The sequence below is a fragment of the Bubalus bubalis genome, chromosome 20 (assembly GCF_019923935.1).
Source record: "Bubalus bubalis isolate 160015118507 breed Murrah chromosome 20, NDDB_SH_1, whole genome shotgun sequence".
NCBI classification, from domain to species: domain Eukaryota; kingdom Metazoa; phylum Chordata; class Mammalia; order Artiodactyla; family Bovidae; genus Bubalus; species Bubalus bubalis.
This window is the reverse complement of record NC_059176.1, coordinates 64839931-64867598: the sequence shown is the minus strand read 5'-3', so window position 1 is coordinate 64867598 and position 27668 is coordinate 64839931. Positions and strand designations below refer to the sequence as shown.

The window sequence follows — 27668 nt, the reverse complement described above, 5'->3', positions numbered from 1 at the left end:
CTCATCTCAGCTGCAGCAGCGCTCCGGGTCCTGGCTGGGGCGGGCACCACTTGTGATTCACTTGAGAAAGGCAGGAGCTAGAGGCTGAGATGGTGAGTCTTTGGGGCCAGACTGGACACACAGGGACTGAGGTCTGGGCTGGATGGTGTGTATCCCAAAGCAGGAAGAGCTGGAGGGGGCGGGGATACGGCTGCCCAACAGGGGTGGGGGCCTGCCAGGGCCTGGGGACTGAGTGGCCACGGAGGTGCCGGGCCAGGTTCTCAGAGGGCACATGTGCAACTGCTCCTGGACACCAGCTGTACCAGAAAAGCGTCTCACTCCAACTGGAGCTGTGGCATTTGCCTGTGCTTAGCCCTTAGTTTTACTGGTCACTAGCTTCCCTGGTGACTCAGATGGTAAAGAATCTGCCTGCAACGCAGGAGGCCCAGGTTCAGTCCCTGGGTCAGGACGATCCCCTGGAGGAGGAAATGGCAACCCACTCCAGTATTGTTGCCTGGAGAATCCCAAGGTCAGAGGAGCCTGGTGGGCTACAGTCCACAGGGTCACAAAGAGCTGGACACGACTGAGCAGCCAACACTTAGCTTCTCGGAAACCCAGAGGCACTGAGGATGGCCCGGGCCTCCTGTCTCTATGGCTGACTATGACCTAGGCCTGGTGGCTCTGCTCCCTTCCCTACCAGCCCAGCGGAACAGGCGACGGAGAACCAGAAACCTGTGCACCCACCTCCTTATCTCACCTTTTTTATAACAGGTACCGCCAAGAAGCAGGTGACGATGGCCGGGGTGTCCAAAGCCCGCTGGGGTGTGTTCAGTGGACACATGCCCTTGAGGCTGTAGATGTAGATCTTCTGGTCCTGCAGAGGAAACAGCTAGCATGAGAGCTGGCTGCAGCGGGCCTGCCAGCTCCCGGGGTGCATGCAGCCTCAGGAGGCCCCTCACCTCTAGGGAAGTAACATTTATTGAGGCCTTCTGGTGGCTGGTTTCATACCTCTGCTCTTTCTAGAAACTCTGAAAACTACAGAATAGTCTAAAGAAAAACATAAAGTCGTCCACACCACAATCCAATTTTCAGGGAAAGCCACCTTTGAAATTTGCGGCCCAGACTTCCAGTTTTCTCTGTGTACTGGTGTGTGTCTGCATCCCCAACAACAGTGGGACCACACTGCTGTGCTGTTTCTGTGCTTTTCTTCTCCCAGGATGACAAGTGTGGGCAGAGGCCCTCTCCTCCCTGGTCTGTTAGGGAATGAGGTATGTCCATCACTTGAGTGCACCAGAATTTGGCTTATATGCGCTCAGATGTTTATTTTGTTTATTTTCACTACTGTGACTTACACTGGAATAAGTATTCTTACCCTCCTGTCTTGTCTGAGTGTTTCTCTGTTTGCATGTCTTGGTTTTTTCCTTAGAGCAAATTCTTAAAACTGAAATTACTAAGGCTTACAAAGGCATGAATATTGTTGAGATTTGTGATGCATATTTGAACTATACTTGCCATCTGGAAAGGTGGCATCAATTCATATTCTCCCGCCCAGTAGCTTCAGATCATTTGTTTTTGTGGCATTCCTCTCTGGAGTTCTCAAAAGACAGTTCCTTGTGCCTTCTGCTGACCTCTTTACATGAAAGCAAGAGGCCTCAGAGCTGAGCGGATTTGCTGTTAGACAGGCGTTGTTATAAGAAACCCAGTCACTTCACCAGCCTACCGGGGTGAAACCCTCTTGCTGGGATTCTGCACTTGACACATCAAAGCTACATCCCAGCCACCAGTCAGTAACTAGGCGGGTGAGCCGGCCCTGTGAAAAGTGTAGGCTGGGGTTATATCTGAAGTTCGAAGCGTGCCTGGGTGTCCTGCCTGTTTTGTTGCTAAACCCGACCCCCCAGGGGCAGGAGTTACCCACGTCGATTAGAGCCCTACAGGGACGCGGTTACCTCGGTGGCCGTCCACAGCGAGTTCTGGATCTTGAGTTGGCAGCTCAGCTTCATTCCCGCACAGCTCATGTGCTGCACTTCCAGAAGGCCCTTCTCCGTGTTCACCACCGTGTAGTTCCTACAAGTGGCAAAACAGTACAGTCAGCGCGGGCCCCCCTCCCGAGGGCAGGCCTGGAGCAGCCTTGGAGGAGGGCATCAGCTGAGGGCCTTGCCTACCCCTTCCAGCCCAGGGCCCGATTCTGCACGTTCTGAGGGGCTCAAGGCTGTGGCAGAGCCTGGTTTACCTGCCTGGTGATGCTTGAACATTTAGGCTGAGAAAGGCCATTCCCAATGATCCTCTCTCTGTGATCTTTGATGGCTCAAAAAGTTGCATGAAGGGACACCAGGAGGCTGTACGGGCACCACAGTCACTCCCTGCCCCCTCCCTGGGCATGTCCCCTCCCCGCCCCCAGCAGAGTACACCAGGCCCACTAGAGACACGGTGAATGAGCTGCAGAGTAGACGGAGGGGCGGGGGGCGGCGAGGGGGGTGGGCCTCGAAAAAGCATAAGTGCCCTGAGAACTCACAAGCTGCTGTTTACGAGGGTGGCCTTTCTCTCACCCACCCACCCCTATGTCCCCCCGCATTGCCATCTGTCTCCCCACCACCCTTGATGAACACCCAATGTGCTCACTGCTGCAGGGGAGGCTGCAGCTGGGGCAGGGGTGGGTTCTTCACCCAGACCCTGCAGATCCGTCCTGCAGTCCAAGGGAATAAGTCAAGTGAGTGGCTAGCAGTTCTCAATGTAAAACTTTTTTGCCGTCAAATTTTGGAAACCCTTGCCACGGTTGTCTGATATATCACGTGTATTTGTAGATGACAGAGTTGAATGAAAAATCAGCAAATGAACACTTTCTTGAAAGTTATATTCCACCTCCCCTTTTCTCCAGTCTTTTTTCTATGCACTGAGAATATAAAAAATAAATAACTACATTTAACTTGGAAGAAATTAAAACACAGAGAAACTTACAGGATAACACTCCCCTATTCCCTCCAACAAGAATTTCATGCATGTCCTGTTTTCTGCATGTACCCACTTCCTTCTTACCCCTTTGTTGTTGTCCAACTGCTAATTGACTCTTTGCCACTCTGTGGACTGCAGCACACCAGGCCTCCCTGTCCTTCACCATCTCCCAGCATTTGCTCAAGCTCATGGCCATTGAGCTGGTGCCCTTCTCCTCCCTAATTCAGGATGGTCTCATTTTCCCCTCCACTCTCACTTTCCAGGACCACTGCCCTTTGTGCTCTGGCTTCAGTGAGCGTGTCCCTTCTTCAGGCTGGTGGTGAGCTTTTAAAACCTCCCCACATCACAGGGGCCTTTCCCTTCCCACTGGAGATGAGCTTTTACTGCTTTGGGTAGTGTTGTCTCCAATATTGTGGGTGAGTCTGTAACACTGAGATGGTAAAGACAGCACCGTCGTGGGGCGGCGGGGAGCGGGGAGGTGGGGCAGAGCCGATGCCAGAAGCAGTGCCGAGCACAGCACCCCTGGGAAAGGCCCTGCTGCTGCTGCTCCTAAGTTGCTTCAGCTGTGTCCGACTCTGTGTGACCCCATAGACAGCAGCCCACCAGGCTCCGCCGCTCCTAGGTGTGCAAATGCTGGGTCAAAGGGCACGAGTATCTCAAAGCCATTTAAAACATATCGACAAATTGTTTTTCAGACAGATGTGCAAATTTACATACTCACTAGTAAGGTATGACCAACCTTCAGCAGTTTCCATTATTATGTTTGAAAACAAAGTTTGCCAGTAGGATAAGAAAAAGGAATCTTGCAGATTGAATTTATATTTCTTTGATTATTACAAAGTTCTAATGTTAAAAATATTCCTTGCCTATTTTATGACTGAGATTTTAGTATTTTTTCCCACTGATGTGTAAAAGTCTCTGAAATAACAGATAATAATTTCTAATTTTCTCTATTTGTTTAAAAGATTTTTGAGAGTCTGCTGAGAAAATAAATATTGATGGGAAAATGGGATTTGTTTTTATATTTATACATCTGATGAGCATTTCACTTTGTTTTATGTGTACATTTATATCCTTTAACAGTAAGAGGGCCTTATTTTCACGACAGACAGCATGCCTGTATTTCCTGGTCTTCTGAGAGTGTGACACTCCCCAAAAGCATTTGTGACATCAGGATGCCATCTGTGCCCATGAAAGGAATTTGAAAACTGTGTGTGCTAAGTCACTTTAGTCGTGTCTGACTCTTTGTGACCCCATGGACTGTAGCCTGCCAGGCTCCTCTGTCCATGGGATTTCCCAGGCAAGAATACTGGAGCGAGTTGGCATTTCCTTCTCCGTGGGATCTTCCATACCCAGGGATCGAACCCGTGTCTTTTATGTCTCTTGCCTTGTGCTGTCATTCAAACCAGAGCGCCAGCCCCGCCCCCTCAACTCCTCCCTCCTTTCTTCTTTGGCAGTGTGCATATCACAGCCCACGCGCTCATCATCCAGCTTCAGGAACTATCACTCTCTGACCATGTCAGTTTATCTCTGCCTCCATCCATTGTTTTCTCTCCCCAGATTCTTATGAAGCAAGTCCCCCAAATCATCCTTTTATCTAACTTTTATCTGTGTTTATCTCTAAAAAATTATTAGGAAAAAAATTAGAAACCTAACCACAGGGCATGACCACACCTAAGAAGAGATGCTAATTCCTTACTGTCATGAATGCCCAGTGTTCCAACTTCCCTAATTCTCTCATCATTGCTTTCACAGTTTACTTGAATCAGTAGTGAAAGAAAGCCTGCATTTCTGCTGATTTTTACATCTCCAAGTCTTTTGATAGGCTTCCCTTCCCTTTCTCGTTCTCTCAGAGCAGGTCACATGCTGAAGACACGGGTGGTGCCCTGTGGAATTCCTGCAGCCCGGGGCATCATCCACCTTATTCCACTGCTCCCCATCTTGAGTCTCGATTAGATTTCATCTGATTTCTTGGGCTAGAAGCCGTCCTCATTAGGATGTGCGCTTCTCTTGGGAGGCACACAGTGTCAGGATCTGGCTCCCTCTGTGATCGTTAATGGTCACTGCCTATGTCCGTTACTTCAACAGGGATTACAAAATACTGTCATTCTAATTCTAGTATCTTTCTCCATTTACTAGCTTCATTTACCCTAAAAAGAAAAACCTCCTCCTAACATCTCTTTTGCTAGCTACCCTGGGGCACAGCTCACATTCCAGACAGACTAGTTTTCGAAATATTAAGTTTGCTCTCTAGGAGCCTCCAATGATGATAAATGAGGAGTTTTTTTAATTAAAAAATCTTTTTAATTACTACTTTTTATTAAGTAGCATTAGAAACTTGTGAACGTAAACAATTTGATGTGTCTCAGTTTATTGCAGATGTTTATTCCTGCTGAGGCTTGTTGCCCTATCTTTGGCTCATGGGAACCTCTTCAGGTTGGATCCTGAGTCCGTTTGACCTAGCCTCACCGTCTCTGACGGCATCCTTGTTGTCAGAGTGTCCAGTGTTTCAGGCCTACTTCCTCCCCCAGATCTGGAGTCAGTCACTTCTCCAGTAAGCTTTGGTTCCCTTGGCACTTAGAGAGGACCATTTGAATCCTAGGGGGTCTCATTGGCATTTGGTCAGTCATTGTTTCTAGGCTTTTTCAATGGGCAGAGCTAGGAAATATGAGTTCATTATTCTTAAAGGTAAAATACTCACAAATCTACCCAATTTAAATTCAGAACTACAGAAGTTTTAACCTATTTTTTATATTTTACATGATAAATATCACAATTTGCAAAGCATGGCGTCAATATAATTAACTCATTAACTTTACCCTATAATTATAAGCAATGCCTTAAAACAGCAACACTACCATCACCATTATAATTACTGTGTGTATACACACACACACACACGCATTTTTACATGGATATGGGTATTTATGTACACACTGTTTACATATATACTTTTCTTTTTTCCTTAGGGCATGGTTTCTCAGAGCATGTCTTAGGTCAGAACGCTCCGTCACAGCGGCATAAACCCTGATGAAAACCATACCAACAGTGACCTAAGTAAAATGGCAAAGTCCTTCTCATTTATTTCATTGCATCTTAAGCTTTGCTTCATCTAAGCCTTACCAGATTTGCACACCTGCACATATTTGCACTAGGCTTCCTAGATCATGCCATGAAAGGCTTTCCTGCTTCTGAAGGTGTCACACTAGGTAGGTGGGAGAGGCCAGGACTGAAGCATCTCACACAGGATATGCTTTTCTGCAAAGTCTCTGATGCTATCTTTCCAAATCCCTGGCCTCGGTGTCCTTCTCCTTGAATGAATATGAAATCCTCTCCCCCAGGCCCTTGTCCTTCCCGCCCCATCACGAAGAAGAGATGTGCCTGGAAGTTGGGTGGGCGGCAGCATGAATCCCTATTTGGGCACCCTTTCTGCTTAACCAGGGGCTCCTTCCCTCCTCTCTACTCAGCACCTCCACAAGCACCTTTCTCTCTTCCTGGCCCCCAGCATCATTTACTGTCTCTGCCATCGAGCTGCAAGTAACTCCCACCTTAAAACATAACCCTCCCTTGACCCCTGCCCTTCATGTCCTAGGCAGACACCACATTTTCTCTGCTTCTCTTATTCACAAACCCACATGTGCTTGTCTGTATGCATGTGGACTGTTTTCTCTTTCTCTCTTGAGCAGACGCCATCAGGATTTCAACTTACCATTCACTAAACACCTCTCACCATGGTCATCCACGACTGCTCCCCACCCACCGCTGCCCCCCACTCTGACAGCAGCAGGTTATGGCAAGCCTCGGATGTTACCTGGACTCCTCCTTGCCTTCCCAGAACACCACCATGTACTCCTGGCCCTGGGATGAGAAGAAGGATGTCTGCTTCCCGCAGGGCAGTTGGTACATGAAGGTCGCAAAGGTCGGGTCCTTCATTTGGCTCACCACCGCCAGGGCCAGTGGTCGCTGAGGGAGAGAGGCCCACAGAGACATGAGTGAGGGTCACTTACAACCAAATGAGTGCCCACCCTGTCCTCAAAACTAAGGGTCTTAAACCAGGAAGAAGTAGAATCTGCTTATTCAGGACCCAACCAAAATAAGAAGCCAAAACAACTTCAGATACCAGAAATAAACCCTCCCAGGCGTCTGGTCCATGGCAATTCAAAACCAGGTGGTCAGGTGAGCTTAAGTTCTGATATTCCAACCCTTTTGTCCAGAGACACACAGTTGTAGAAAGAATTTTTCTCAAACCTCATTTACTCTCAATAACCAAATCTAATTTGATAAATGAGTTTTAATCCTGAAACCATTGATCTCTTCCAAAAACAAAATGATAGCTTCAAAATGATAATATGACTCCTGTTTCTCATGAGCAAACTTTCTTCCCATTCCTTTAAAAAGATATGTACATTCGCACTGCTCTTGCCTGTGCATAATGATGTAACATAAAAGTTGGGGAGGAAAAGAAACTTTGTTTTTCCTGAGAGTGACACTCACACAAAGAAAATGAACTGGGTGTGTCAGAGTAATACATGTATCTTTGTAAAAGAGCAGAGAAGAGCCCATTTGTTTTAGACCCTCAGTGAAGAGTGGGCAGGCAAGCACACAGGTGCGCTCTGGAGACCCACAGCCTCCCACCAGCTGCTGGAGCTGCGAGGACCCCAGGTACCTTCTCGGGCTTCGTATCCCAGCACTCCATCATAAGCGCCTGCAGTCGGTGGAACTGCACTTCCTCCGGCTGACCCAGAACTGGGCGGATGCCCTTGGACAGCTTCTTGGAGATCTGAAGCTGGTGCTGGCCCAGTGCGGGCCGCTGTCCTGACAGCAACTCGTAGAGCACCATCCCATAGGAGAACATGTCTACCTGGGCAGAGAGGCAAGCCAAATCAGACACCCTGCCTGGGCCCAGCAGATCTTGCAAGCTGGTCCTGACAGAGAGGGAGCAGGGAGACACATTAGAGAAGGAATGCGTGGGTTCTGCCCAAAGGAAGGCAATCATTAATTCACCCATCCATCCACCTCTCTCCACCTGTCCAAACATTCCACCAACCATCTGACCTTCCATGAATCTGTCCCCTAATCCATTTATCTTCCAGTCCTGTTTTCCCTTCCTTCCTCCCTCCCACCTTTCCATCCAACCATCCATCTACCCACACACATGATCACCTTCCCTTCTGCACATTTATCTGTCTATCTTTCAATGTATCCATATATGCAGCCCTTTGACTGTCCTGTCCATTTACCCGTCTTCCCAAACTTCCTTCCTTCCATCCATCCACTAAACACATGATGAAAACCTGGTGTCAAGCACTGCGTAAGGGTTTGAAGGATGCCATGGTACTTTCCCTTTATCAAAACAAGGCAGGAAAATGCAAACCCTTGGTTTAACATGCTTGATAGTAAGAATACATGCAAATCACAAAAAAGGGGAAAGTCTCCCAGATCACATCATCCTGATTCATCTAAATGTCATGAAAAATCCCCTAAAGGAGAGAGTGACACAGGTCTCCATAAGGGTCAAGAAATAACCTTTTAGCAGGAAAATGGCTAAGACAGACCTGAACATTTTCAATGTGAAGGTTCTGTTATAAATTTAGTTATGAGGTGCTTTGCCGCCTGCTACTCAGAAGCTTATTTTTGTCATCCTGATTTGCCTTTTCTATCTTGGTTAATAGCCACGGTGCTGGGTTAACATGCTTGGGTCATTCGTGGAGCCATCAGTCAATGACTCATCTGCAAGTCACCAAATAATGAGAAATTATAGACAAGAGGAGTTTCACTGCTGGATCGCTAATTAGCCAGGGCCAGCCCTAGATGCAAGGTGAGCACTGCAAGCGAGTTTGGAGTTGTCTGTGTACCTGCACCTACCCAACAGTCCTCAGGGAAGAAGGCCCCGTCCCAGTCAAGGCTGGCCACACGGCCGTCTAGGAGGCTGTGCTGGACCTGCCGGAATCACTCTCTCCTCCTGGCTTCAGTGCTGCCTTTTGATCTGACCAGGGGCCTTTAGCAGCCTTATCTGTCTGTCGCTCATAAGCCACTGCGAGGCTGGTCCTCTGTCCCCCTTTTGCATATCTGCCTGGCAGAAGTGGGACCCAAATCTGGATGCATCTCTGTCTTGGACTTTTTGTCCACTGTGCACAGCCTCTACTGTGTTTCTGAACTGAGGTTTGAGAATTCTGAGGTTCGGTCACTGTTCTGCAGCTAAGGAGATGTCACCCTTGACATTTCCAGGTAGACATAGGCCTCTATGCCCTTCTGGTTCATTCCAGGGCCTCCCGGTCTAGCACGGGAGAGGAGAGATGTGTGCCTGAGGGTGTGTAGAGCCCAGAGCTGCAGGTGCCCCAGGACCAGGCCATCCTGGGCTAGGGGACTGCTGTGGGTGGGCCGTACCTTCTCGTCATACACGATGCGAGGCCGGATCTCCGGGGCCTGGTAGCCGGGAGTACCCTCCACGCCGAGGGCACCCTCGTGGAACGACTGCCGGGAGATGCCGTAGTCGGACAGCTTGATGTTGATGTGCTCCTTGATGTCCAGAGACCAGACCAGGATGTTGTCGGACTTCAGGTCACAGAAGATGATGTTTTTCTTGTGCAGGTAGGCCAGGCCAGAGGCTATCTGGTAGGCTATTTTTTGGGTGAGCATGTGTCCCAAGGGCATAAAGGAGGAATCTTGGCAAAGAAAAAATATCAAACTATTATCATAACAACTCTTATTTTCTTACCTCTGTCTTCCCCAGTATTTTATAGTCTACAGATGCATTCTCATTGTTCTCTAGGCTGGGTGCCAGAAGAGACAGAGGACAACCTTCTTAGGATTATTTATGTTAGAGATGCTTGTTGTGAGTGCTTCATTCACAGTATCTCATGCCTGCAGTGGTTGGTGGTTTTACTAAAAAAAAGCCAGGATTCAAAATTCCTAGAGCTCATCTCAGGCCAAGATTGCTACTATAATGTCAAGGAGTGAGTTGCAGGTATAAGAACTCCATTAAAAAAAAATCTCTTCTGTTGAAAGAGAAATAATTAATTTTCATTGATTAATTTTAATTGCATTTCTTCTTCCTGAGTTAAAAGACAGCTATCTCTTTCCCTCTGTCAGTTCTTTGGAATTTAGTTACTCATTTCTTAGGGAAAGTGTTCTAAAGTTTTGTTGAAAAATAATGTAGGCTAAAACTGACCGCAGGGCCTCGGATGTTTAACCATGGTGGATGGACACGGAGCCCAGAGAGAGACTTGAGCGGCTGCAGGCTTCCCAGGCTCTGCTGCTTGGGGCTCCCGGGGCTGCCTCCTTTGATGGTCTCACTGCCCTCCAAGGGGGGCTATTACCTCCTTTGATGGGTGAGTAAATGAAGCAAATTCCCAGATTATGGCAGAGAACCTGGACTCAGAACATGGTTCTGTCTGACTCCAAGCAGCAACTCCTCCAGCGGTGCCAACGGCACTGGCCGGCACTGAGGCCTGCAGAAACGCTCCCGTTTCCACCGGGCATGGCACACGAGACTCCGGCAGCTGTGCCCGGCCCTGGCTGGCTCCCGGGGCCCTGTGCTGCCCGCCGTGGGCCCCTGGGGGAAGATTCCAGGTGCAGCGCTTACCTCTGGCGTTCTCGGACAGCACGGTGTTGAGGCTGCCCAGCGGGGCAAGCTCCAGCGCGAAGCAGAGCGGGTGGATGCTGATGCCAATGAGGGACACGATGCAGGGGTGCTGCAGGGCGTGCAGCATGCTGGCCTCCTGCCGGAACTCCGAGAAGTTCCTCATGGCGTCAGTGGCCCGCAGGTGCCTCAGCATGGTATCTGCGGAGAGAGCTCGGCTGTCAGCGCCACCAGGGGTGGGGGCCCCGCCAGGCTCACAGCCACCTCTCGGGGACTCCCGGGGTTGGCTGGGGCCAGGACTTGTACCTCCGGGGGCTGCAGTATCGTCACCCAGAATTGAGCACCAAATGGGGGCACTCCTGAGGCATCTGGGCTGGTATCAAGCCCCCTCCTCGGGCACCATACTTGTCAGCTGCTACACTCAGTGTTCCAGACCCTTTAGTGGAGGGCTGCACACCCCCACCCTCGTCACCCACACTGCTGCCTTCCCCTCAGCCTGCTGTTCACCACCTAAGGCTCTTAGCTGCATCTTATTCCAAAACTGCAACCCTGAGGGCCACCCAGAGCCTGGAAAGTAACCAAGCCCCCACTGCTCAGCTGTAAGGATTCTGGGGGCTTGGTCACTGCTGCTCACCTTACCCCTAGAGGCTGGGGCCGTGAAGGCAGACTGGACTACCGCCCTCGTGTCGTCCAGAAGAAAAACCACAGGGCGGTCACGGGCCTGTGACAGGCCATCTCAGGCCAAAGAAGGAGCGTCTACGGGCAACGGTGGGCTGTGCTGCAACGTTCTCACACTCCCCTCACAATCACCCCACATGGAAGGCATTTGCCTGAGTCCCCCTGAGGGGCCTTTTCCACCCATCGGTCACCCACCAGGCTGTGGCCAGCCCTGAGTCACTGAGCAGTATTCACCCGGTACTGCTTGTCCTCTTGGGTCCTGATCTGTCCCTCCCCTGTTCAGATTTTAAAATCAGGAATCACTGGACATGGAAGTTTAAACCGCAGAAAGAAAATCTTGGCAGTTAAAATGGATCGATTGTGCCAGATGGATGTGTGAGCCAGACAAATTTGTTTTTAAGTGTAAAAGTTGTTTTTCACATTGGGCCTTTAAACCATTAATCAAGTATTTTTGACTATGGCTGAAGTCTCTGCCCCAGTTTAATAAACAGCCAGCCTTTCTCTTGACTCCCGACATTACCTCTGTCGTGTGCCAGCCTCTCGCACACATGCAGGCTCTCTCTGTTCCCGACAGGCCCAGCCGTGCCCAGGAGTACCCCACCCTAATGCTTGGAGCCTGGTAAGTCAGGACGTTTGCTGGGCAAGCCTCTCCTCTTTGTCTTCCATTGTGGAGTTTTCCTGGCTGTTTTGGGGTGTTTGTCATTTCACATGCATTTTCTTTTTCTTTGAATTTTAATTTATTTAATTGGCCCTGCTGCACGGCACACAGGATCTTAGTTCCCCGGCTGGGGATAGAACCCCGGCCCCCTACCGTGGAAACACAAAGTCTTAACCACAGGACCACCAGCAAAGTTCCCACATGAATTTTAGAATTAGTCAGATTTCTCTCTCTTTCTCTCTCTGTCTCTCTCTCTCACACACTGCTGGAATTTAGATGAGAACTAAATTGAATGATATCTATTAATTATTTCTCAATAACTTGTGGCTTAATGGCTGCCACGGAAGGCATTGTCTAATGGGTCACTGTTGCCAAATTTGATGTCGAGCTCACATCTAGCAACTGTATCAAACTCTTGCTGGCTCTGACGCTTGTTAATAGTCTCTTAGATTTCCATTCTCTTCCCACGTCTACAGTTTTGCCTCTTCCTTTCTAATCTGGTTCTTCATATTGTTCCACAATTCTAATTTTCTACCAAGAGTGTAAATTCCTTCTGTGATCATGATGATAACCATGCTAAGCCAGGGGCCATGAGAAATGCAACCCCAGTGGCTGGAAGGTAGAAGGCCTCCACGTGCTCGCCTTTGATGGGCATTAGGTGGTGGCAGGTGGCTCTGGAGCACCTCTGAGCTGCACACGGTCAGTGGACAAGGGCGGGAGGGGAGGGGGTGAGGGAAAAGCTACCCACGATGGCTCCCCAATCCATTCATGTGGACTGGGATTGAGACTTAGCCACTATCCTTCCCTTGGTAACTGCATGGGGGGCGGGGTGAGTCCTCAGGGTGAGGGGTCCACTTGAGGTCTGCCTGTGTGCCCATTATGTGGGCACTGTGCTGGACATGCAAAAGATAGAAATTGTAAGGCTGGCCCATGCTCTTGGGGGCTCATGTCAGACAAGCAAGTCACCTCCGAAAGCAATTTCTAGGCCGTGCTCCTCCTGATCCTCAGTCCTGGCCCACGTCTCACCAGGCAGAAAGCAGGACCACCCCTGGGGCCCACACTGGCATCATCCCCCTCTTCCGCTGCCTGTGTGGCCTCGGGCATCTAATGTGGTACAGGTTTGGACTAAGGGAAGACATGTCTGAAAAGAAACAACCCAGGGCCCTGTTTACCTGCAGGGGCATTTGCACAGTTCTTGAATTTCTTGATCTGGAATCGCTTCACAGCCACAGGCTGGCCTTGGTACCTGGCCCGGTAGATGACGGTGCCACTCCCACCTTGGCCCAGGACAGCACTCTCATCCTCGCTGTGCTCCAGCTTGCTGTTCTCCAAGAAGAGCCTGCCAGAAACACCGTGTGTGTGCTGGGGGTCAGAACAGACCTCCCTCCTGCCCCATGTTCCCCCAGAGATTCCCACCGAAGTTAAAGGCGGGTCCTGGGCCGGGTGGGTGCAAGAATGTGCTTGGCTATCAGTTCCCACTGAGCAAAGTCAGGGTTCAAAGCCACCTGGTGGGGGGGGGTCAGACAGATCTGGGATAAATGCCAGCTCTGGGTAGGTCACTTAGCCTCAACAAGCCTTGGTCTCCTCTGGAAAGTGGATTCATAACAGGAACGGTCTCAGAGGTGTGAATGTTGACTGGCATAGGATGGAGCTTCCAAAGGTGGTGGACACAGAAAAAGAATGCCTGTGGACCTTTTCCTCCAGAAGGAAAATGCTTTGAGAGCTAGCATCTATTGGAAATTGCATTTATTTATTGCTAGGTTAGCTGTCTCATTTCTTACTAGTAAGCCAGTGATTATATAAATGGCCATGTAGAGCTCCTGGTCAGTGTGGCTAGTGTCCCGACAACTGATGGCTAGGATTTCACCCAAAGGCAGAGATTTAGACCTTCCCACCTGTTTGTATGTTATAATCCTAGGTCAAAGGCAGACTTCTGTTGGAAGTACTGCAAGTCACTCCTGGGAGGGACGGAAGGTGGATGGGGGAGGGAGGAGGGGAGGGTGGCAGGTGAGCACCCCAATGTCCTCCCATCTCAGGGTCCCCCCGGCCCTGCAGAGGTCCCCAGGTCTTTCTCCTCTGCTACCTCCACCAGGTGCCTCTACCGGAGCTCTCCTGACCGAACAGACTGACCCCTTCTGCCCCTCATCACCATGCAGTCTTGCCCACGCCTTCCAGGAACAGACTGTGCAGCAGCTGAATCTATGCAGAGCCTGACCACATCACACTCCACACAGATGCAACTGTACCCACAGTGGACCTTGGTGATCAGCTGAAGAGGAACCAGGCTATTCTCCAAATGCCCACCCCAAAACACCTGCTCAGAAGTGTGGCCCTTGGGAGCCTCCTGAGACAGGGAACAGTGGGAATGCTGGAGATCCCTCAGGGCCTTCTGTCAGGACTCCTGAATAGGGACACAGGACGAGGCTCTGTGGAGCCAGACTCTCCCTGGCTGCACCTGCCCAAACTCCCAGCTGGGGAGTGTGATGCTTTGAGGTCCTGTTTCAGCCAAAGTTTCCAGAGAGTCTCTGCTGGATTGTGAACCCTGTTCAGATTCTTGGGTTTTTCAACTCCCAGCCAAGTACTTTGGTTTAAGAACCATGCTACAGCTTGTAATTAGATCCAAACCAACAGGAACAACCAACCTGGCTTTCCAGATTCCACACAGTAGATTCCAGAGTCCAGATTCAGTGGGGGCATAAAACATAAAAAGGTTCAGCAAATAAATAAAAACACTAAAATTTGGGGCTGTTTAATTGGGCACCCCATCATGAAATTTGATTCATACATATATAAAACTCTGTATGTGGTCTCTGAGAAGTGATGACCCTCATGTTAAAGATCTAGGAGCAAAGGGAAGTTATTTCGCAGAAGAGTAGTATTTAATTTTCATTTGCACCAATGAGGTAACTGGGGAATATGAAAAAGAACCATGGGGGAATTTCCCCAATGTAGGAAGTGATTTCTTAGTTTAATAGACTCATCCAGAAGCATGTTTTGGAGCCACAGTTCTGCAGTATCAGAGTATTCTACATCCATTTTCTTGGGTCAGGGAAACAATTTGGAAAAAATGATGATACAAATATTCTTACACCCCCAAGTTTAATTTTCTTTAAAGAAATGAGATAAAGCAATTCTTTGAATAAGAAAACAACTCCAAAACACTCCCAAAACACTGCTAACCAACAAGGTCAAATTGTTTCCAGGGAGACCAAATCATGGCTTCTGGTTTCCATGACTACTTGGATTCTGTGATGGTTTCCTATAGGACGGGACCACAAAGTGTTCTCTCTTTTCTCCGCATTATCTCCCCAGTTATTATCTTAGATTAGTATATTAGGGATAGATTCAGGGGATCGAAATGCTCAGCACCGGAGCAGCAGTAAGGAGTCATCATTTGCCAAGAAAGGAAAAGGAGGTGGTAGGTCTGGGAGCGCTTCCTTCTTGGACACCAGTGAATCTTTGTCTTCTATTCCTTGATCTGGCGGCAAAGTAGGAGTCAGAGAAGAGGGTCAGCTCAGCAGGAAAGAGTGCCAGCTAACGTGAGGGTGAGATGGGGTGGGGCCCCCAAGGTGACTTTGCCCTCCAAGTGGTCTGCCTGCTGGCTGGGCCTGTGTGCCTCACAAACAGAGAGTGACAGCCTGGCTCCCTTTAGGCAGCCTAGGCCAGGAACCTAGACGCCACCCGGGGCTGGATGGGAAGCAGTAGGTCTATGTGTCAGCATGGAGGCCTACCTGGCTGGGAAGTCGGTCATGAACAGCTCGGGGACCAGTTCCTGGAGAGGCACCGGGAGGTCAGGGTGCCTGGGGCAGGAGATGAAGTCCCGCTCAATGGCTGTCAGCACGCAGTCCTCCATGTCAAAGTACTGCACGTCCTCTGACCTCTCGCTGGGGTTGCTGTGCTGAGCCCAAGAGGCCTCGCAGACAGGGCAGGGCACATACTGCTCCATCAGTGGGGTCCCGTCACTTTCCGTGGCCGTCAGGGCTAAACAGGGACAGAGCGGGCGTCAGCTCACCTGAAGGCAGCTGCAAGCGGGCCCCTGACAAGCACCTGCACCCCCGGCTGGGTGGGCCTTTCACGAGAGACGGGTCTGCCTTCCCTGGCCTGAACCCCCAGGAGAGGCTGAAATGTGACTGTCACACTCTGGTTCTTTTTTGGAGGGCACTATCCTCAATCCTAAAAGACACTCGCAGGGAGGGGCCAGGGATGCCCTGGACAGTCACCAAGGGGTGCAGACCCTGAGCTAGCTGGCCGAGGAGATGCTGAGAGTCTGGGGATCCCTATGCAGGACACTGCAGGCTGGGTCTGAGCTATGCCACACTCAAATGACCAAGCCACAATCAGTAAGGAGCTGTTCTTAAAATTACCTTCTCGTAGGCCCCTATCTATGCCTTTTCTCCTTGTAGGTCACCTTTCCCGTCAACACGCAAAGGACACCAGACCCTGGAGTCCAGAGCATGCCCAGCCCTGTCTCTTGTTTGCTCTGATGCTCTCCTGGGCAGCCAGCTCAGGAGGCCAGAGGACTGGACCGGCAGGCCAGAGGGGGTGCTCAGATCTCAGACCCACTCTCCACTCTCTCGGTCTCTAGCCTTCCAGTGCTCACAGGGAAGAAGTGGCCTGGTTTTGCTCAAACGGCCTCCGTGCGGGATACCCTGCAGTGGGTTTGTCTCCAGTTCAGTAACAAAACAAACAGAGGACCTCAATGGCTCTACTTCAAAAAGTATTTTCTTTGGGTGGACTGTCAGTGAAGAAACTGATCAAAGGGGCTGGAAAGGGCTGCGTGGGTGGCTGATCACTGCTGGGACTTGGGGGTTTGGGGTAGGCATGGAAGGAGAATGGAGGCTCTTGGCAGGTGTTTGTGGAAGCTTCCCTCCCACCCCTGCGCAAGGGTGGTTTTGGGCTCCCCTCTGGATTTCAGCAGCTTTGTCCTCACCACGTAAACAAGACCATGTGAGGCGCCTATTGAAGGTCCTCCTAGACCACATGTGGTACCTGGGGCATTCTTCCTACACGCTGTGGCGCCAGGGCCCAAGTACCGCCTCCAGGTCCGCATCTCACCCTTGGCGCCCCCGGCTATGCCTGCAGCTGGACCCCCAGGGCTCAGAGCTCCACCAGAGGGCTGCTAGGACCCCTCTGGTTTCCTCGGGCTGAATCCCAGCGGGATTTCTGTTCTCCAAATGGGCCCCACCCCAATTTATAAAGAAATACTACCATGAGCCAAGGCCTGGTTCAAGAATGCTTTCTTACCGGGAAACCACTGATCGATCAAGGAATTGACATGGTCTGTGATAAAAGCCATTGCCGAGAAGTCCCTTATTTCTGATTGGCACATGATTTTTATTCCTCCACTTTTTTTCTTTTTCCAGTTCACATCCGAGGATTCTACACTGCAACCCAGAAACCAAAAGAGGTTCATTGCAATTGGCTGTGAAGGGCCCTGGGATAAGCTCTCTGCCTCCAGGGTGAGGGTACAACTTCCAGGAGGCTGCCCCCCCGGGGGTGGGGAGGTCCTGAGTCCGTGTACTTGTGTGCATGGCCCTGCCTCGTCCCCCTGCTGCCCCCAAATGGTGAGGTGGACACGAGAATCCTGCCGTAAGGGGTGCTCAGGCTGAGCTCTGAGCCTTAGATGTGACGCTGGGGAAGGGTTTCGCGTCTGAGGCACAGGGCTTTCGTCCATCAAGTGACGACTGCGCTTTGAGTGCGAATGTTACCTGAAAGCCCCGGCGCCAAGCATGGCCCGAATCAAGCCCTCACAATAGTCACTTTCCCCTCTCCCCCTCTCTTCTCACAGAGCTGACAAATATTTTTTGAAAAACTCAAAGTATGAAATAATCCTGTGTCTATCAAATTAAACCTGATTAAAAATCAGTTATTAACCTGTTGAGCCAACTTTTTCTCTCCCTCTTTCTCTTCCCCACCACCAAAAAAAAGAAAAAAAAGAGAACAGGAAAAATGTACTGTTAGGTATCACGAGATGTGGTCTGGGGACCGTGTCTTCCCCTGGGGCGCCCTCTCTTAGGACGAGGCGGAGGTGCACCAGACAGCTGCGAGGCCCTAAGGAGCCCCCTCAGTGACCGGGGTGCTGGGTGCTCCGACCCTGAGCTCAGGGGCCGCCCACTGCCCTCCCGCCGGGCTCGGTCCCCACACCCTCCCTGGCCTTTCCTGCCCTGTCAGGAGACAGGAGGAGACGTGAGGAGATGGGGACCCTCTCGGACAGTTGCTAGGGGGGCCTTTCTACTTCCAGCAAGCTTCTGTGTATATACGCTGCCCTTGGGAACGGGGCTCTGCATGCCAAGCGGACAGGCGTCCAGTGGTGGCTTCTCCGGGGGCCATTCCCAGTGCTCCATGGAGGCCCAGTCAGGTGAGCCCCTCATGCACCTACCTGAGGTAGCCCCCATCAAAAGTGACCAGGAGCCCCTCCTGCCAATAGATGGTCTGGTTCCTTTTCACTCTGAATGTGCTGCAACGATTTCTCTGGTTTCCTGTAAAACTATAAATGGTGACTTTCCTGTGCCTGCTCTTAGTATTCTTCCTGTTTTCAAACAGCTGAAAGAGAAAAGACCCTGCTTGAGTATTCTGGGCTCCGTGCTGGCCCTGGGCAGAGCTGTGAGGAGGCCCGTCTGGCCCCGTCTGGACAAAGGACACCGCCTGTCTTCCCGCCCCCCGCCCTCCACATCTTCATCTTGCTGCCAAACGAAATGCTGCATCATCTGAAGGAGTCTCCAGGATACTCTGGGAACACATTTTCCCTAAAACACCGAAAATAGGCCTTTCTTTTCCCTCCCTGATTTTACAAGCAAAAGATTACCTTAGAAAAATGTGGAAAATACAGAGAAATATGAGAGAAAATAAAATACCAGTTTAACACACACGTCATGAAAATTTTGGTATATCTTATTCTAGGTTTTTTCCTATCTATCTGTAATGTTTATAAAACAGCTGAGGCCGTATTTTGTAACTTTGCATTTCTAAACTTCTAATTGTGTGTACTTTTAAAAACTTTGCTTTTCCTGTCTGATTAGAAACTCATAAAATTCATTTTTCTAAATCTCAATATTTTATTAAGTAATGTGTTGAGTCATTCTCTTCTTTGGACTTTTAGATTGGTTCCAGTCTTTTGCTATTCCAGATAAGCCAAATGAACATGAAAAAAGCACAGAGCTTTCTCTGATTTCAAATGACTGCTATAGTTCAGATTTATAGCTGTAGGATTACTGGGTCAAAGGGCTTGAACGTCTTCAGGCTCTGGATTCCTAGTGATGAATTGCTTCCAGGGTGACTAAGCTGTACATCCACTCACCATGACGTGCGAACCTCCCTGATTGTGGAGGAGAGAGCTGTCAGCTCTCTGCTAGTTTGATAGGTGAAAAGTAGTAATATTATCCATGCTTGAATCTGCATACCTTTGGTTACTTCTGAGACTGAATTCCAGCAAAGCTGCTTTTCCTAATTCTGAGTGAGGGACGCTGCTTTGAAGGGCCCTCACCCGGCCAGCCACTGAGCACCCTTAGGAGCTCAGGCCTCACACGACGCCGAGCTCGGTGCGGGGTGGGGGGGTGTGTGACCTCCCACTTAGAACACGGCAGGAAGCAGAGTTCAAAGGGAGGGAGGGTGACTGAGCGGGAACACTGGGACAGCCGGCCCTGCGCCCACTCCTTCCTCTGTCAGCGCACCCAACTGGGTTGCTAACAAGCCTCTTTCCTGCTAACACGAGCTGTGAGAGGTTTTGGTACTTTCAGGCTCTTGCATTTACTTTTGGACATTTCAGTAAAATGGGAAGATCAAAGAATATCTCTATTTAATAGGCAGGAAGTTTAATTCCATAAGGGCCTTGTAACTCGAACATGTCAAAGGCAAACTCACACTGAGTTTACTGACCGTTTTTCAACAATTCTGGCTTATGTCAGGGGTTCTCACAAGGTGAAGTAGGTTGGAATTCTCTGGAAGGCTGAGAAACAGAGCCCTGAGTTCTATACTGGTGCTTCTAATGCAGGGGGTTTGGAGTAGGCTTGAGGGCTACCCTGAGAGCTCAGTTGCTAAAGAATCCACCTGCAATGCAGGAGATCCTGGTTCAATTCCTGGGTCGGGAAGATCTGCTGGAGAAGGTAAAGGCTACCCACTCCAGTATTCCTGGGCTTTCCTTGTGGCTCAGCTGGTAAAGAATCCACCTGCCATGTGGGAAACCTGGGTTCAATCCCTGGATTGAGAAGATCCCCTGGAGAAGGGAAAGGCTACCCACTCCAGTATTCTTGCCTGGAGAATTCCATGGACAGTGGAGCCTCATGACTGAGTGACTTTCAGTACAGATTCACTTTGAGAATCTGTACTTCTAACAAGTTCCCAAGTGAGGCCGATTCTGCTGGCCCAGGAGCCCCACTTTGAGAACTACTGCTCTAGCCAACCGCCACTTCTGTATTATTGCCCTGCATGAAATGAATATTGACTGATAGCCAAGCCCTCCTTCAACAACCCCCGTGAACCCACAGAAAAGAACTCCTTCCATTAGGTCTTTACCCCTCCCAGACCAAGTTAAAGCTCTATGCCAGTGGTTCTCAAGCTTGACTGGACAGTGAAATCAACCACCTGGAGAGCTTTAAAAAATATGATCCCTGTGTGCCACACCCACAGATTCTGACTTGTTGGTCTGTGCCTATTAAGAGGTCCCCAGGGGAGTTCAGTCACAGCCTGAATGGCAAAACCATGATTCTCCCAGCATCACCCCTGAGCAGCAGCATACTCAAGGTCAGTGTCTGGATAAGCAGATTGTGAGTTCCAGTCCACAGCCATAGAGCCAGGGAATGTGGACGTCGGTAAGACTGAAACCATTGCTCCTCATGGGATAGTCTGCCCAAGCCAACTGGGTGCTGATTTGGCATTCACAGAATGACTCAAGTGGGTCTGTGGCCCACAGGGGAGAAGGCAGCCGTGCTGTACCAGGGTCTGGACCCTAAGCCAGCAGTTCTGCTGCAGGAAAGGTCTTCAGTCAGGCTCCTCCAGCAAAGGGTATCTCCCTCCCCCTACTCCCACCAGGGCATGGCCGCAGGTGCTTGGCCTGCAAGTAAATAGTGCCCTATGCAAAAAACGCAATACCTGGAGGTCCATCTCGGCCAAGCTGATCAGCATCCGCGCTATAAACCTCTGCCAGAAGCCAACCGGGACGAAGCTCATCTTAAACACTCTCTGAATGGTGTTGGCTGTGGGGTGCCGCATGCCGTGGGTGTCCAGGCCGGGTTTGGATGGAAGGAGATGTGGCAGGAGATAGCTGAAACACCAAAGGGGGCTGGTGAACCAGGGCCTGAGCTCTGCTGTGGGGCTCTGACCCCTGCAGACAGCCTGGCCTAGGGTGGGATCTGCTGAAAAAGCTCAGGTTGCCTGATGCCTTCCTCCCAGGGCCCTTGGAACCATTTTTAGAAAGAGAGCGTAGTTTATATGGTAAGCATAAATACTCCAAGAGAAAATGAAGATAGGCATAGCGAATCAGTTTGTTGAAGTCTCTAAGATAGAGACTAGAACATGGCGAGGGAAGACGTGAAAACATCTGCGGTCATAAACACAGACACAACAAATCACAGTTGGTTCTCTGTAAACCGGGTTGCGATTGGGGAGTCACTTAAAATTAACTTCGGATGGTGAAGGAAAAACAAATACAGCTGCACAGTTCCAAGGACAAGATATCGGGGTCAGAGAAATGTCTTTGGCTTTAGAAGCTATTTATTGTTCTTGGCCAGTTGAGACAACACAATTACCTTGAAATTTCTAATGAGGCTCTTTGTGCAAAAGAATGATGTTTTATAAGAGCACTCTTACTCATCACAGTGTCAGTGAGCTGTTCATGACTGTGATCATTTGTAATAAGCTGAAACGAGGGAGGTCCCTCCAATAATTCCCTGAAAACCAGCATCTTCTGTGTGTGCTGGAGGAGCTAAGGTAGCCTTGGGCAGAGCCTTGGGTGTGTCCTTAAAGCCTTGCCTTCAGTTCTCCTAATCCTCTAAAATTCCATCAGTTTAGGTCCTATAAAATGTCTTTAGGACTTTCTGAAAGGAACCCCCGAAAATACTGTAGAAGGAAAATTCAAAGACAGCCTGGGGGTGGAGTATCCAGGGTGTCTTCAGCACACAGCCCTATCCCATTGCCATTCTGCTTCCTTGATGGCGGAAGAATGGGGATGCCAGCCTTGCAGGGTTAGAGGACAGACAGTGGCTGTGTAGGTGAGGGCCAAGGGGACAGATGGTGAGGTCCAAGGGGGACAGATGGTGAGGTTTCGGTCCTTTTCAGCCATTATAGGTCTTGGCCCAAAGGACCTTGTCAACGACCCCAGCTGGAATGCCTCTCTCCAGAGCCAGGAATTCTCTGGCACATGCCTTTCAGTTCTGAGAAGTCCTTCTTTATCTCTCTGACCTCAAACAGGAGGCCGTTGTCAGCACCCAGTGAGATCTAGCCTGCTTCTTCTGCCTACGTCATGCTCAGCTTGGGTGCATGGGACCCCCTCCATGGCTGTGCCCTGGGACTTCCCGATTCTTTCTATGTGGCCGGCGTGCCCTGAGGGAGGCAGCACGCTCTGTACCCAGGTGACCCAGCACGCAGCACACACAGCAGGTGTTCAATATTTTTGAAGGTACAGATGACTTAAAAGCCAGCATGGCAAGTGAAGAGGTTTAAACTGATGGGCAAAGGAAGCCCCTCTCAACGTGAGCAGAGCCCTGGGCGAAACCACTGGCACTGGCTTAAGAGCAACCACTAACAGGGTAGGCTGCCAAAGGCGTGGGCTTGGGCAACTAAGAAGGAAGTTCTTCATGTGCCTGCCGACTAGAAAGCCACGAAGACCTGGGCACTGCATGGGGTTTGCACTACGGCAGAGCCAGTCCATGATATGTCCCTGAGGCTGTCTCAGCAGTTGGGGCAGAGCCTTCCCCAAGTGTTGAGAGCCAGTGCACCCCTGCCTGGAAGAAGCACAAAAACTCGGAAGTGCAGAGAGAGGTTTAGAAATGCCCTGAAGGTTTTCCCAGGGACTGCAGGTTGAAAGCCACGCTCTAAAAGGAGCAGCAAATGCCTTTGTTTTTGTTGATCATATAAAAGCTTATGGTGCAAAGAGCTGAAACTCCTTCTCTCTGGGGTACAAGGGACCCATTATATCTACACTTAGAGGCAGGTATAATGCTCAGACACTCCTGACTTTAGATGGAACTAGACACCACTGACTACGAGTACTTAACGCAAAGATAGTAACAATAACAGCACTGATAATCCTTGATGTCCCTGAAGCTCAAAGGTGCAGGAGATAACGTTTCATAGTTCACATGTACTCTGATTTAATTCTCACATTGACTATAATACTAGTAGGTGACTGTATTATTTCTATTTTACATATGAGGGAAAAAAGAGGCAGTTGCTTTTACAGAGTGAGAGTATTTCCGCAGTCCTCTAACCTGTTGATAAAATAATCAGAAAACTGTCAAATTCCGCCAATGCTGTAAACTCACAGGCTGCTTTACCAAGGGCCAAAGTCAAGGACACACCTTGGCCAGGATGTGAGGGGTCATGTGGATTCTGAATTCCTCTTTAGGGTTTCTCTTTTTAGGACTCACTCTTGGTCCCCGTGGGGCTAAAGCAGGAAGGACTGAGGCCCCTCCCATAGTCATTAGACCAAGTGGAAATGTGGGTGGGAGCTCAGGCAGAGATGGCCTAGAGTTGGCTCCCAAGAGACCCAGTTGGTACTGATGGAATTGTTCGGCTGGCCACACAGGGGCCAGGCCAGCCCCCTGAGAGTCCAGAGGGTGTTCCCCCGGAGCTCTGGGGTTAAGGGGCCGGGTGCTGCTGTGTTCTATGACAGGCATCAAAAGGGTCTGGAGATTTGGCATCCTGGCTACTGCCTCATGGTGAACATCAGCATCAGACCCAGGAAACAGCTGAAACTGAAGTAGAGAAAGGAGGCCCTGAGAACGAAGCCAGACCGCTGTTAGATTGAACCCACATGCCCCTCGAGTCCTTGCCCTCCCTGCATTTTGAAACTGGGCTAGATGGTTAGCATGCACACTTTTGTACCTACTCCATTTTTATTCATCAAATAACCAATCAACCGCCCAAAGCATGAACTCCCCAAAGCTACTTTTAAGGCCACTGCCATGCTTACATGTTTTCCTATGCCTTTCCAATAAATGGGTTTCTTTGAACCCCCTAAACAGAGACACCCAAGGCACAGGGAGAAGCAGCCAGCCAGGACCGGCTGAGCCCAACCACCCTGCCCCAGCCCAGGCAGGCAGCTGCTATGAGGTCCCATCCTTGGAAACCTTGTCAGGCCACCAGAGGCCCCAGCCCTAATTCCCTCCTGCGGGGAACAGCCAGCGAGGCCCAGTCTGTCGCCTCACCTGTCATTGGCAACGGGTAGGGCGATCTCAAATTTGGCCAGGAACTGGAAGTACTGCTCTTCTGTCTGCTTCGTGAAGCCCGTGCCAACCAGCAGCAGCCGAAGGTCCTCGGCCCTGATCACCCCGTTCTTGGCCACTGACCGAGAGCCCTTGATGTTGAAGATCCTCTGCAGACACTCGGACAGCCAGATGGGGTCTAGGAAGTAGAGGTTCCTCAGGCCGTGGCTGGTGTCCGGGAAGTGCAGCAGGGAGCCCGTTTCAATGAGGAAGCTGATGGCTGCCCGGGGAGGGGAGGAGAGGACAGCGTCAAACAAAGGGCAGAAGGGGCTCTGGGTGACCTCCTCCTAGAGGGGCCAGGCCACAGATTCTTCTTAGGAAGCTCCCAACACATGGGGCCCTTCACAGCAGTCAGCTGCCTCCTCACAGGTTCTCAAGAGGCCAACGTACTGACCTCCATAATTCATGCATTCCATCTATGCAAATCTGCTTACATGTTAATATGGATTTGCCACCCCAAATCGATAGCTGAAGTCTTTGCTGTCATTTGAAAACATGCGCGGAGCAGTGAAAAGTCTGGGTGCCCCTCCCCAGGACCCCACCCATGGCTGTGCCTGCTGGCACCCAGATGAGCCCTTGTGGCCCGCCCGCCCAGCCCGCCCTTGCTGCTGCCCACCAGACTGCAGATCCTCGTAGTCCTGGATGTCGCTGCAGGGCATCTGGTCTACCAGCTGCTCCAGCTGCCGGTCCGTCAGGTACTGCACGTCGTCGCTCAGGCTGCGGCGCTGCTGCTCCGCCAGCACAGCCTCCTGGAGGCTCAAGTAGCTCCTGGGGATCTGGGGCGGGAGGGCAAGGCTGGGCCCTCGGGGCTTGGGGCCGCCCACCCGCCTCCTGAAGACCGGGCAGGTGGGCTGTCTCTGCCACGGCCCCCCACCTTCCCCTAGAAACCGCTCACACAGGGGCCTCAGGGCCCGATCCACAGCGTGCACAGCAATGTGCCTCAGGGCAGGGGGGAGAGGGAGGTGCAGACCCCCTGACAGGCGGAGAGCGGGCCCTTCTGGCTTCCAGGGGGTGAGGAGAACCCACCAGCCTCCTGCTTCCTGGGAATGAGGGGTACCCACTAGCTTCCTGGGAATGAGGGTTACCCACCAGCTTCCCCGCTTCCCGGGGATGAGGGGAACCCACCAGCTTCCCCGCTTCCAGGGGATGAGAGGTACTCACCAGCCTCCCTGCAAGTCGCTGACAGCCGATGGTGCTGCCCACGTCCTTCATGTTGCACGTGACCTGGAAAATGAGCTGCCGCAGCCCTTCCTGACCTTCCAAGCTCTTACAGGAGAGTTCGCTGTGGGTACAAAAACAAAGCGTGCACACTCACCAGACCCCCCTCTCTGATCAGCACTGCAGGGTCTCTGTTTTCCCAAAGGTTCCATCCCAAATACTGGCAAGTTGAGAAAGCTCATGACAGACAGACACAGAGACTTACTGAGGCCTGACGCGGTGCAGGGCGCGGTGCTGGGGGACCATGGTGTGGCGCCGCAGTCTTTCCAGTGTGCCCATGTCACCCCCCGCGGCACCCTTGCCCATCCCAGCCCTCAAGACCACTCGGACCCAAGAGGCGGCCCAGGGCCACGCCTGGGGGCTGTTCTTGCCCAGAGACCAACAGTGTGCTGGGTGGTGTGTGAGCTCCTGTCTGCTGGTGCCACTGGGGCCACACACACAGTGCTGAGCATGGCGGTGGGGAGACCCAGATGGAAAGTTCAGACAGCGTCTCCAGGCCCTGCCCTGCAGGTCCTCGGGCAGCGCCTCATCTTGCTCAGGCTGAAGCTGCCACACTTCACCCTGGACGGGGCTCCAGAGGATCAAAGCTCCCCCTTAGGAGCCCCTGTGGGCAGAGCAGCTGTCTCTGGAGATGGACAGCGAGGGGTGGGCAGCCACAGCCCTGAGAGGCTGGGTGCACAGGATGCCGTGGGACACTCACTGCAGGTGTTTACACGTGATGTCCGGGAAGCCGGTGGCCCTGGACCCAGAGGGCGAGCGGCAGAGGGCCAGCACGTAGGCGCGTAGAGTGGCGATCCTCTCCACACGGAATTTGGTTTCAATTAAGTCCAGATGTGTTCCCACCACCAGCACCACAGCGTTTGGGGCCTTGGCCTGCAAGAGAGTCTGGGCTGAGGACAGGAACAGTCCCCTGGGCGGCGGGTGTGTCAACCCCGGACGCCCACAACCCTCAGCCGGTGCCCTGAACTCCTCTCTGTAAACCTCGAGGGCCTGCCGCACGCCAGGGGTGTGTGAGGGCCCTCGACTCTTCCCTGGGGTCTCTACCTCTGATTCCTTCAGACCGCACCCCACTTCCTGGCCCACATCAACTTTCCACTGCAGGAAGAGAGCCCTGTTCTCCTCCTGGGTCCAAGATGTGGGGCTCTTACACGGAAGGAAGCAGCAAAGGACAAGGGCACCATCAACCATGTAGTGGAGGAGTGACAGAAGGCTGCGTTTCACGGCGATCTGTGGTCCTGGGGCCTCCGTGACCGTGCAGCCAAGCGCACCCTGGGTCTCCCTACCCGTCTTCTGTGCCCCACCCCACCCCTGAGAAGTGCTGGGGCCCCTGCGACGTCCTGAGGACTGAAGGCTGGAGGGTGGGGGCCCCCTCACCTCGATGTTGAGCAGCCAGAACTGAAGGCTGGCCACCGCCTCCTCCCCCAGAGCCAGGTTCCAGACCACCACATACAGGGCCTTGTCCGTGAAGAAGCACTGGTTGACCGTGGCCATGCTGGCGGGGCCGCCGATGTCCCAGACGGTGAACTCCACAGACTCAACCTACTTGAGCAACAGGGCAGCAACAGGGAGACACTTTAGCAACCAGGGCGTTAGCCAGTCCCTCTGAGAGAACTGATCCCTCAGCACGTCGCACACGGGGGTCTGGAAAAGGCACAGCGGCGGAAAAGCACCGCCCACTCTGCTGTGCGTCTCAGGGACCAGCCGTCAGAGGGACAGAAGGGGGTCCAGCAGCAGGGACAGAGGTGGGCTCTGGGGGGTTCTATCTCCTGCTGTGGGAGCAGTGGGGGATGGACGGCTGGCTCCCTCGGACGGGGGCATCTGTGGAGCGCAGGACGGTGCTGTCTGTATCCGTCTGAGGTGCGGGAGGTGAGGAGACGCCTGTCAGAGGCTGACGGCAGCGCTCACAGCAAGACTGACGCTCCGTCTGAGCGCGGTCAAGGCCACGCAGACGGGCCGCTGGACTGCGCCGGCCAGAGGGCGGCGGCACAGGGCCCTGACGGAGCACGCTAACAGGTCAGCTGCGGGGCTTCGGGGGAAGGCTGGTGAACGGAGCTTTCTCTATCGCGCTATGAGGTCAGAGTCTGGCCCGAGCTGCGCTTCTTGGTGGCAAAGAATCATTCCCACCATGATGCAGGTTGGCCTCCAAAACAGCGTGCTGACCGGCTTTTTCGGTAAAAAAGATGAA

At 51.7% G+C, this 27668-nt stretch overlaps 1 protein-coding gene and 1 long non-coding RNA gene across 5 annotated transcripts in view; one reads left to right on the top strand and one right to left on the bottom strand.

Moving 5' to 3' along the window:
- Positions 1–27668, bottom strand: part of LRRK1 (leucine rich repeat kinase 1) — a 134714-nt gene that overhangs the window by 6763 nt on the left and 100283 nt on the right. For all 4 annotated transcript variants that reach the window (XM_025271629.3, XM_025271631.3, XM_044933271.2 and 1 more), the window contains 16 exons: positions 26858–27022; positions 26184–26356; positions 25427–25547; positions 24882–25041; positions 24209–24485; positions 20934–21105; positions 18226–18389; positions 17091–17230; positions 15578–15827; positions 13019–13185; positions 10514–10711; positions 9316–9593; positions 7595–7789; positions 6740–6891; positions 1926–2043; positions 737–853 (listed from right to left, as the gene is read on the bottom strand). In XM_025271629.3, the coding sequence (XP_025127414.2) occupies positions 737–853; positions 1926–2043; positions 6740–6891; positions 7595–7789; positions 9316–9593; positions 10514–10711; positions 13019–13185; positions 15578–15827; positions 17091–17230; positions 18226–18389; positions 20934–21105; positions 24209–24485; positions 24882–25041; positions 25427–25547; positions 26184–26356; positions 26858–27022 (2847 nt within the window). The remainder of the gene's footprint in view (positions 1–736; positions 854–1925; positions 2044–6739; positions 6892–7594; positions 7790–9315; positions 9594–10513; positions 10712–13018; positions 13186–15577; positions 15828–17090; positions 17231–18225; positions 18390–20933; positions 21106–24208; positions 24486–24881; positions 25042–25426; positions 25548–26183; positions 26357–26857; positions 27023–27668) is intronic.
- LOC123330869 lies at positions 18033–18712 on the top strand. Its single transcript, XR_006547113.2, has 2 exons — positions 18033–18204; positions 18390–18712. It is a non-coding gene; the product is annotated as an uncharacterized LOC123330869 (long non-coding RNA).